Source organism: Triticum aestivum, chromosome 7D (genome assembly GCF_018294505.1).
Source record: "Triticum aestivum cultivar Chinese Spring chromosome 7D, IWGSC CS RefSeq v2.1, whole genome shotgun sequence".
NCBI classification, from domain to species: Eukaryota; Viridiplantae; Streptophyta; class Magnoliopsida; order Poales; family Poaceae; genus Triticum; species Triticum aestivum.
In genome coordinates, this window is record NC_057814.1 from 125,485,400 (window position 1) to 125,496,597 (window position 11,198).

The 11,198-nt window shown below is 48.2% G+C and overlaps 2 protein-coding genes across 2 annotated transcripts; both read left to right on the top strand.

The window, feature by feature from the left end:
- Window positions 1–435: 435 nt before the first annotated feature.
- Window positions 436–1,872, top strand: LOC123164078 (UDP-glycosyltransferase 73D1). The gene has a single exon (XM_044581490.1). The coding sequence runs from the start codon at window positions 451–453 to the stop codon at window positions 1,870–1,872; it is 1,422 nt and encodes a 473-aa protein (XP_044437425.1). The 5' UTR covers window positions 436–450.
- Window positions 1,873–7,121: 5,249 nt separating this feature from the next.
- Window positions 7,122–8,738, top strand: LOC123164716 (UDP-glycosyltransferase 73C6-like). Its single transcript, XM_044582266.1, has one exon. The coding sequence runs from the start codon at window positions 7,122–7,124 to the stop codon at window positions 8,736–8,738; it is 1,617 nt and encodes a 538-aa protein (XP_044438201.1).
- Window positions 8,739–11,198: the final 2,460 nt, after the last annotated feature.

The window sequence follows — 11,198 nt, forward strand, 5'->3', positions numbered from 1 at the left end:
GAAAAAACGTACCGGAGTAGTAGTGACAAGTTTGCCGTCACTCGTTTGTCCTCGATAGGTACCATCTGTGCTAGCTAGCTAGCTAAGCCTCGGCAAGCTAGCATTCGTCGCCCTCATATTCACGCCTCCGTCATCATCAACGTAATCTTGCAGTGACCTCGTCAATCTCGCCACCTCGCCATCTCGACCATGCCGGCGCCGGCCAGGATGGCTGGTGGCGTTCGTCGCATTCAAAACTCGGCCTTCTTTTTAAGACATGGGGCTAAGAGAACTAGCGACAGCCCCAGACATCGCCAAACGCATCAGTATCGAGCCATCTCTCCTACCAGTACGGGTAGGGCAGCAGGGATGGCTTGCCAAGGAGCACCAAACGGCCGGGGAAACGCCACCGGGGCCGGCGCTGACGACGTCGGGAGCGCCGTTAAGGCGCACTTCGTGCTCGTCCCGCTCATGTACCAGGGGCACGTGATCCCGGCGGTGGACACCGCGCTGCTGCTGGCCACCCACGGCGCGCTCGCCAGCGTCGTCGCCACGCCGTCCAACGCCGCGCGCATACGCCCGACGGTCGACCTCGCGCGCCGGTCCGGCCTGCCCATCCGGCTCGTGGAGCTCCCGCTCGACTGCGCCGCCGAGGGCCTGCCCGAGGGAGCCGACGACGTCGACAAGATCCCGCCTGGCCTCGCACCCAACTACTTCCGCGCCCTCGCGCTCCTCGCGGAGCCGCTCGAGCGCCACCTCCACGCGCACCCGCCGTACCCGACGTGCATCGTCTCCGACTTCTGCCACCCGTGGACCGTGCAGGTCGCGGCCAATCTCAAGGTCCCGCGCCTCAACTTCTTCAGCATGTGCGCCTTCTCCCTCCTGTGCCAGCACAACGTCGAGAGGTACAACGCCTACGACGCCGTGGCCGACGACAACGAGCCGGTGGTCGTGCCCGGCGTGGAGAAGAGAATCGAGGTGACCAGGGCGCAAGCCCCCGGCTTCTTTCGGGCGCCCGGGTTCGAGAAGATAGCTGACCAAATCGAGCTGGCGCAAGGCGAGGCCGATGGCGCCGTCGTGAACTCTTTCCTTGAGATGGAGCCGGAGTACGTCGCTGGGTACGCGGCCGCCAGGAAGATGAAGGTGTGGACCATCGGGCCGGTGTCGCTGTACCATCAGCACGCCGCGACGCTGGCAAAGAGAGGGAACACCACCACAGCCATTGACGCCGACGAGTGTCTCCGGTGGCTTGAAGGCAAGGAGCCTAATACAGTCTTGTATGTCAGCTTCGGGAGCATCGTGCACGCCGACCCGAAGCAGGTCATCGAGCTTGGGCTCGGGCTCGAGGGATCGGGGCACCCATTCGTCTGGGTTCTGAAGAATCCCGCCCAGTACGGCGAGGATGTGCGCGAGTTCCTGCAGGACCTCGAGGAGCGCGTCGCCGGTCGCGGGATGCTGGTCAGAGGGTGGTCGCCGCAGGTGCTTATCCTAAACCACGCCGCCGTGGGCGGCTTCGTGACGCACTGCGGGTGGAACTCGACGATGGAGGCGATCGCAGCCGGGCTGCCGGTCGTGACATGGCCGCACTTCTCGGACCAGTTCTTGAACGAGAAGCTAGCCGTGGAGGTGCTCGGAATTGGCGTGGGCGTCGGGATCAAGGAGCCGTTGATGTGGATGTCGAAGAAGGAGATCGTGGTGGGGAGAGAGGTGGTGGAGGCCGCCATCAGGAGCATCATGGATGGGGGAGAAGAGGGAAAGGAGAGAAGGAGGAAAGCACTGGCTCTCTCAGAGAAGGCGAGGGCGGCCGTGCAGAAGGGCGGGTCATCGCTTGGCAACCTATTGGATCTGATCAAGCATTTTGAGGCGGACGCGGGAGGTTGCACGACTGACTAAATGAATGTCGTCACAGTCTTACAGAGCACTGCGTCATATATCGCACCGAGTATTCAGTTTCAGAAGATTTTTGGACAACCAAACATTTTATTATCTTTTTTTACTCTTTCTTTATAAAAAGAAAAATGAGTATAATTTTGATCATACAAAAGTTTGTTTTTGTATGATATGTATTACAAGGCAGATGACTTCTTTATTCTTTTTCTTGCATCTCCAAATAAGTCTAAAAGTTCACCTAAAAAAAACTAAAATTGACTCCTAAAAACTCACTCTCAAATGGTACTCTTCTTTTTTTTGAGAGAGAGTACGTCAAAGTCATACCATATTACTCCTATGAATGATGATGGAGTACCCGCCTCCTGGGGGTCTTCGAGGGCGAAGAGGGACTTTACGCCGTTTGTTTGCAGTGGCGTGCCGCGCGGGCCTCTTAGGGGCTCTCTGTATTGTCTGATCAAGAAGTCCAGGTGGACGCAGGAGGTCGCACGACTGGCAGAATAAGCGTCGTCACAATCTCAAAGTGCAGCGCCAGAGAGCACCGACGGTTTAGTTTCGGAAGATTCTTGGGCAATCAAACCTTCCCCTATCCCTTTTTTTCTTGTTTTGTAAAAAAAAGTATAATTTTGATCATATAAAATATTGTACTCGTACTATGTGTACCAAAACGCAGGCCTCTTCTTTTTCTTTTGCTCAGAGCATCTCCAATCTGACCCAAAAGTTAACTCCTAAAAACCCACTCTCAAAACCTAGCCCTTAAAAACCTAGGTTTTCTAAGCAAAGCCCAAGACTTCTTTCTCTAAAATGAAAACTCAACAGCATACATTTACCACCATGTATATGACAAACATCTACTGTTTACTAACAATTACAGCAAACAGTGGTGGAGACAGATTTTTTATTAAGGTAAGCCCAACGTAGGCAGGCATGCATACAATGACACCAAGCGTATATTTTTCCTCAACACCAGTATGCAAATAGTATGAAAATAAAAAACATTAAGCTGTGGCGGAGGCCTGGCCAGCTAGATTGCTGCCTTTGCCACTGACGGCAAACAACCCAAAAAATATAAAAAAAATACAATTCTAAACAACATATTCCTCGAATTCAGCTGGTTTTGTGCATGTTTGCCCTCACTCTTCTATCTTGTTGATTTAATGGTGTCCCTAATTCTCAACCTCAATTTCGTTAACTCTCCTATCCAAACATGTTGTTTTTCATTGCAAGAACTTGGATGATATATATATTACACAATCTCCCTATTGAGGAGGGACGGGGCAGAATGTGGGTGGGGCAAGTAGAAATTGTTTGTTGTTTTACACATAGAGTTGAAGGGTGTATGCATAAAATCCCAACTACGATGCACTGCGTGTAAGGCTGGTAAGCACAACCAAAAGAATAAAGATGCACACAGCAAACCCGCTCATGTTGGCCAATTAGAATTAACTAGTAAAAGAGCTCGTGCGTTGCAATGGGAGAAAAAAGTAACACACGCTTCTAAGACTACCCATAGTGGGAGTAACATAGGTAGTAACATCACGCATATCTAGATAAAATAGATGATGTGGCAAGCAATAAATGAAGAAAGAAAGGAAAGTAGTAACATAACTAGTTACTAGTAGTTTGAGTAACGTCACACATATTAAGGCAAGATGTGTCTATAGCCTAATAAATGATGTGTTGCATGTTACCACACATATGTTACTCTAGCCACAGTGGGAGTAACTTCAGCAGTAACTTGAAGTCCAACTCAGCAAATTTGTCTATGTGGCAATGAGTTAATGAAGAGAGAGGTAGTTCTAGTAACTTAGCTAGTTACTGTAACATCACACATATTAAAGCAAGATGAGTCTATAGCATAATAAATGAAGTATTGCATGTTACCACGCATATGTTATTTCCCACTATAGAGGTAGTAACATAGAGTAGTAACATGCCCATGTTACTACTCTATGTTACTACCCATTGTGGCTAGTAGTAACATAGACTATTAACATAGGCATGTTACTAGTCTATGTTTCTATCCATTGTGACTAGTCTAACCTAATAATCATTACTCAAGACCCCAATAAATCCACGTTCTTTATTTCAACATGGCATGCCAATAGGTCTGAGTAATGCTACAACTACAAAAGGTTACTTAAGTTTTTTACAAAGACGCTAATGTGGGGGATTATGACTGGTTATAGGGGGATGAAGGGGTCCACCCCACTTGAATTCAGGGGCGAGAGAGTTAAACTTTGTAAAGTTAAGTAAAAAGGTAATTACACCACTGGTGCTTGAACTTGCCACGAATGTGCACTTTAGTGCCTGAACTTGAAAAATACATTGAACTGGTTCCATAACTTGGCATGGACGTGCAAATACGGTTCACATCTTATATGTATACGTCCACGGCCCTGACGAGGCACCCCAAGTGTCCTGGTTTATGTGGAAAAACCCCTGAAATTGTTTTCTCCTTACATAAAAGACCTCGGTGAGAAACAAATATATATTCACACGCTTGTGGTGAGGGATCGAACCTGTTACCTGTACCTTCATGTGGGAGTGGCTAACCAGCAAACAAGGTGAAATTTGTTGTCATATATATATATTCACACGCTTTTTATACAGCAGGTTGAACAACGTAAACAAATTAATTTATTCGATCAAAAATAGTGCCGGGTCAATTATTTGAACCTGCACCCTAACACTAAATAGCGGCCACAAATACCACTCCAACCAAGAACATGTAATTTTACAAAGGATAAATTTCTCTTTATATAACACAATGCGCTCGTGTGGTGTAAAACGGACCATTTTCAACATTTCAGTTTTTTCCAGTTTTTGTAAAACTATGTAAATTATAATTGTGTGTTATAAATGATATATATATAATTAAATTAAAGTACATTAAAAATTCATATGATTTAATAAAATATCTCCACAAATAATTTTAAAAATAAAAACATTAAATATTAAATTAAATTAATTTTACAATTTTTAAAAGTGCTCACATTTTTAATGAAATATTAAAATAATTTAAGAAAGTTTTGTATATTTAAATAGATTCCCATATAATTCTAAACATTTCCATGTTATAAATAAAATATTTATGTAGTACATTAAAGTGTTCATACTTTAAGAAAAAAAAGTGTTGTTTTAAAAAGTTTATATAATATATAAAAGTTTGTGTGTTTTAAAAAAAAGCGAACCTAGTGCATCCTCAGATCGCAGATCCTCACATGAATAATATTTGAATAAAATAGACATTTTTATAATTCGTAAATATTTAAATTGTATGTATATGTTTTAAAATAACACATGCATTATTTATAAAATGACATGTAAAATTTAAATTCTTTTTGAAATCATGTTTGTTATATAGTCATAAATATTAATTATACTTTAGAAACATGAGACCTTTTTGGTAGAAGTGGTATCCAAGGCTGATATATAACATTTTGTCGGATGTTTGGATCACAAACCCGACACTATTTTTTGCTGGATTATTAAATTCCTTTAATTTATGTTGTTTCGCCTAGTGTACATAATGGTCATGAATCCAGTTTTGACTATACAACTGTGCTGCGGTCGACTGGCTAGCCGCGAGCTAACAGTAGTTCACTGGTTCGATTCCCTGCCAGTCTAGCTTTCAGTTTTATTTCAGCCCTTTATCTGTGAGGTCCTATTTCTAAGAAAATAGTTTTAAGGGGTTTTCCAAAAAATAGGCCGCACGCCCTGCCATTCAGTAGCTGACAGCGGGCCCCATGCCACGCCGGAATGCCTTGTCAGCATCGTGTGCGTATGCTGAAGAGATTTGAACTGTATTTGCACGCTCATGCCAAGTTATGGAACTAGTTCAATGTATTTTTCAAGTTTAGGCACTAAAGTGAACATCCGTGACAAGTTCAAGCACCAACGGTGTATTTACCTCTTAAGTAAAACGTTTTTAACTCTTTGTAGGTCTAGCATTATTGCCCTTGACCACACAGGGAGCCAACGCCTCTGGATACAAATACCACGTCATACCATGCGCTAGATATGTGCTTGCCATCGGACGACAGTCACTGTTCACGCGGAATGTCAAGAAAACTGTTGTCTGGTATGTATCATTTGGGTTTCTTTGTGAAAGTACGAGGGAGTTCTAGGAGACGTGCTAGAGGTTTTTGAAAGACAGATGGAGAGCTGCTGAGACGTGCTAGAGTTGCTCCAACGTACCAGAGTAGTAGTGAAAAGTGACAAATTTGCCTTCACTTGTGTGTCCTCGGTACCATCGGTGCTAGCTAGCTAGCCAAGCCTCGACAAGCAAACATTCGTCGCCCTCATGCTCACGCCTCCGTCATCATCATCAACATAATAACGGACAAACACTAGTATACCTGTAAATCTTGCAGTGACATGGTCAATCTCGTCACCTCGCATCCCGACCATGCCGGCGTTCGTCGCATTCAAAATCCGGCCTTCTTTTTAAGACACGGGACTAACAGAACTAGCGACAGCCCCACAGATCGCCAAACGCATCCATCAGTATCGAACGGTCTCTCTTACCACCAGTACGGGCAGCAGGGGGGATGGCTTGCCAAGGAGCACCGAACGGGCAGGGAAACGCTATCGGGAGCGCCGCCAAGGCGCACTTTGGGTGTGTTTGATAGGGTGCATGGAGGGTGTAGGGCAAAAGTTTCCAATCCGACCCACTTTTGCTTGTTTGGTAGGGTGCATGGGCTCACCTGAGCTTTGTCCATCTCATGCATAAAAGGGCCCTCAACCATGCTCATCTCATGCACCCCAAACAGGGTGCATAAAGGTAGCCATGCTGGCCCTGACCCTCGTCCCCACCCACCAGATCACGTTCAGATATGTTTATATTTAAAAAAAATGTTCAAATTTCGAAAAAATATTCAAATTTTGAAAAAGTTCAGAATTTCGATTTTTAAAAAAGTTTAGAGTTTCAAAATTGTTTAAATTTTCAAAAAATTGTTCTGAATTTCAAAATTTGTTTGAATTTTTAATAAGTGTTTTAAAAATTCCAAAAATGTTCGGAATTTAGAAAAATAAATATTTTTGAATTTTGAAAAAAACCATAATTTCAAAATATATATATAATATTCAAATATTGTTTAAATTTTCGAAAGTTCAGAATTTCAAATATTTTAAATTTTCAAAATATGTTTAGAATTTCAAATTTTAATTAGTTTTGAAAAAATATTTAGAATTTCAAAATTTGTTTCAATTTTGTTCATCATTCAAAAAATTAGAATTTGAAATTATTCAGCATGTCTAAACACATGCAGGCTGCCAAACAAAGTCTCAGCTCAGCATGTCTCAGCGCATACATCGCCGCCAAACAACAGCAACTGCATGGACTCAGCATGTTTACACTGAGCATGTATGAGAGGAGAACAACTAGGCTAGGTCCATACATGCTACCAAACACACCCTTTGTGTTCGTCCCGCTCATGTTCCAGGGGCACGTGATCCCGGCTGTGGACACCGCGCTGCTGCTGGCCACCCACTGCGCGCTCGCCAGCGTCGTCGCCACGCCGTACAACGCCGCGCGCATCCGCCCGACCATCGACTTCGCGCGGAAGTCCGGCCTGCCGATCCGGCTCGTCGAGTTCCCGCTCGACTGCGTCGCGGAGGGCTTGCCCGAGGGAGCCGACGACGTTGACAAGATCCCACTTGGCCTCGAGGTGAACTACTTCCGCGCCCTGACGCTCCTCACGGAGCCGCTCGAGCGCCACCTCCGCACGCACCCGCCGTACCCGACGTGCATCGTGTCCGACTTCTACCACGCGTGGACCGTGCAGGTCGCCGCCAATCTCAAGGTCTCGCGTCTCTGCTTCTTCAGCATGTGCGCCTTCTGCGTCCTGTGCCAGCACAACGTCGAGAGGTACAACTCCTATGAAGGCGTAGCCGACGACAATGAGCCGGTGGTCGGGCCCGGCGTGGAGAGGAGAATCGAGGTGACGAGGGCGCAAGCCCCCGGGTTCTTACGGGCGCTCTGGTTCGAGAAGATAGCCGATGAAATCGAGTTGGCGCTAGTAGAGGCTGATGGCATTGTCATGAACTCCTTCATGGAGATGGAGCCAGAGTACGTCACTGGCTACGCGGCCGCCAGGAAGATGGAGGTGTGGACCACCGGGCCGGTGTCGTTGTATCACCAGCACGCCGCGACACTAGCAAACAGAGGGAACACCACCACCGCCATCGACACCGACGAGTCTCTCCGGTGGCTCGACGATAAGGAGCCCAGTACCGTCGTTTACGTCAGCTTCGGGAGCATCGTACATGCTGACCCGAAGCAGGTCGTCGAGCTTGGACTCGGGCTCGAGGCATCAGGGCACCCGTTCGTCTGGTTTCTGAAGAAGCCCGACCAGTATGGCGAGGATGTGTGCGAGTTTCTATGGGACCTCGAAGAGCGCGTCGCCGGACGTGGGATGCTGATCAGAGGGTGGTCGCCGCAGGTGCTTATCCTGAACCACGCCGTGGTGGGCGGCTTCGTGACGCACTGTGGATGGAACTCGACACTGGAGGCCATCGCGGCCGGGCTGCCGGTCATGACATGGCCGCACTTCTCGGACCAGTTCTTGAATGAGAAGCTAGCTGTGGAGGTGCTCGGAATTGGTGTGAGCGTCGGGATCAAGGAGCCGTTGATGTGGGTGGCGAAGAAGAAGATCGTGGTGGGGAGAGAGGTGGTGGAGGCCACCGTCAGGAGCATCATGGACGGGGGAGGAAAGGGAAAGGAGAGAAGGAGGAAAGCACTGTCTCTCTCCGAGAAGGCAAGGACGGCCGTGCAAAAGGGCGGGTCATCACTTGGCAACCTGCTAGATCTGATCAAGCATTTCGAGGTGGACGCGGGAGGTTGCCCGGCCGTGCAGAAGGACGCGTAAAATGAATTTCGTCAGAGTCTTATAGACCACTGCGTCATAGAGCGTTGAGTGTTCAGTTTTTTTAAGAACAAAGGCTCAAGAAGAGCCGGACTTCGAATTTACAAAGCCATCAACCAGCCAGGAATTACACAAGGCCACCATTACAACCAACTCGGAATAGAAAAGAAAAACAAACAGGAGACACATGGCGTAGCCAAAGCAACTGACAAGCACCAAAGACTACACACCCTATGAAAGTAATCAGAATAAGCACTAGCTTGTAATCGACGGAGTCTTCCGAGCACTAGTGGAAAAATGGCTAGCCACAACTTTCGTTTTGTGGCGCGCCGTTTTTCATGAACGCCAACATTATTTTTTTCAAATAGTGTTGGCATCGTCCAAATTGGTACGATAGCTATAACTTACTGTCGGCATGGAGCACGATCACCTATGCGTCAGGGGTGCCCCTTTGTGGTTTGGCATGGGGACGGCCGCGTTGCACAAAGAGCAGAAGCAATAGGGGACAACACGGCAATGGACAGCTAGTTTTTACCTAGGTTCGGGCTACTTTTTAGCGTAAAACCTTACACCTGCTATGGTGGATTGATCTAGAGGAGGACGAAGGCGCATAGTGCAGTAGCCCGGCAAGGGTGCCTCGAGAGTGCAATCACACGCGTACAAGTGCAGGGGGTCGAAGTGTTTGAACCCTTTGCTAGGTTGCCTCAGGCCTCCTTTTATAGGTGAAGGGGTGACCACAGTGGAAAAGTAGTCATTTGGGTGAGATTAGATAGCTAACAGTGCTATCACACCTAACTCTGGCAGTTAGGACAAAGTGCATTAAATGCACTGCTAGGTGTCGTGTTGAGGTTGAATCCCGGCAAGCCTATCGCGCCGCTTATCTGCTTCTCCTTGCTAGTGTGACATGTCTCCTGGACGGGTGTCAGTAAAGCTAATCACTTCTTGATCATGCTGCCACGTGCCTGACAGGATCCATCTGGTTGCTTGGTTCCTTCACACCGCACTGATAAGTGACTTGGGTGCGATGAGGTGCAGTGGCATCTTCATCAAAACCTATCGGCAAGAAGCCTGGCGGGTTTTGATCATGGCGGCCCCGTCAACCCTGCCGGGGCAATCTAGATGTGTCCTTAGCTGGGCCTCGGCCTGGCCAGGCTCTCCTTCCCGGCAAGGGAGGCCTTCCCAATGTGATTTCTGATCTTGTTCTCCTGGGTCTCTGACGTGCCCGACAAAGGCAGCTTGCCCGCAAGTCTGCGCACTGGTCAAAAGGGGGAAACAAATACCCCTGTACATGTACACCGACAGTAGCCCCCGGGCCTGAGCCAAACGCGGCGCAGGCGTGTTGGATTAGGCTCCAAGCAGTGTGCAGACACACGGCAAAAATCCTCTGCCCACGTGTAATGATTTTATTGTCCTGTCAATCACACGTCTGTTCCGCGCAGTTACTGTGGGTCGAGCATTCGTGGTTTTGCAGCGGTTATTGGGGGAGCGTGCCTGTAAAAAGGCGGTTTTGCAGGGGAATAGCGGAGAGCTAGCCCCCTGCGCATAGTCCCAATAAAATAGGGCAGACGCGAAGGAGTGTTTCTCATTCACGCCTTTCGCCCTTCTCGCTTCATCTTCTTCCTCTCGACGAAACTGCCTCCGACGCCACTCCCTCTTCTCCCACCTCCAGATCTTCCCTTCCTTGCCATCCATGGGGCGCAATAAGAGCGCCACGAAGGGAAAGCAGGCGGACAAGCTGGAAGACCCGAGGGCAAAGGAGAAAAAGAAGGAGGCAGAAGCTCTGGTCCAGCGGCGGCAAGAGAACATGGTCTTCTCGCCGTTGGACCTCGATGGAAATTCCTTGATCCAGAGATATGCTTACATGTGGGGGAGAAAAGCCAAAGGGCATGTAGAGCCAATCGTCCTCCTTGATGGATCCAAGGTTCCGAATGACTCATATCCATTCTTCTACGCTTACTTTTACTGCGGCCTCTCTCCCCCTTTCTCCGATTTCTTTAGTGCCATGATGTATTCCTTTGGGTTTTGCTTGCTGGACTTCACGCCCAATGCAATGACGTGCATGGCGGGGTTTACCCATTTCTGCGAGAACTTTGTCGGAGTCGCTCCCAATGTGGATCTATTCCATCACTTCTACATCCCCCGCATCGAGGATAAATCCCTTTCGGGAAATATATCATGGATTCCGCGGGGGAAGAGAGAAGATTGGGATTACCTTGGAGGACAACTGCACCGCAAGTGGGAGGAGTGGAGAGGGGATTGGTGTTGGATCAAGGACCCGGAAGCCCCTCCGTTCTGCCAGCCACGTACCAAGTGTGTGATACGCGGCAAGGATTGGAGCGACCCGGGAGAAACTGATGGGAGGCTCCGCACGGCGCTGAACAGAGTCGCTCGTCTCAAGGCTGCCAGGCTCACCATTGATCACATGGGTGTCGATTTCCTCTAGCGTCGCATCGCCCCGCTGCA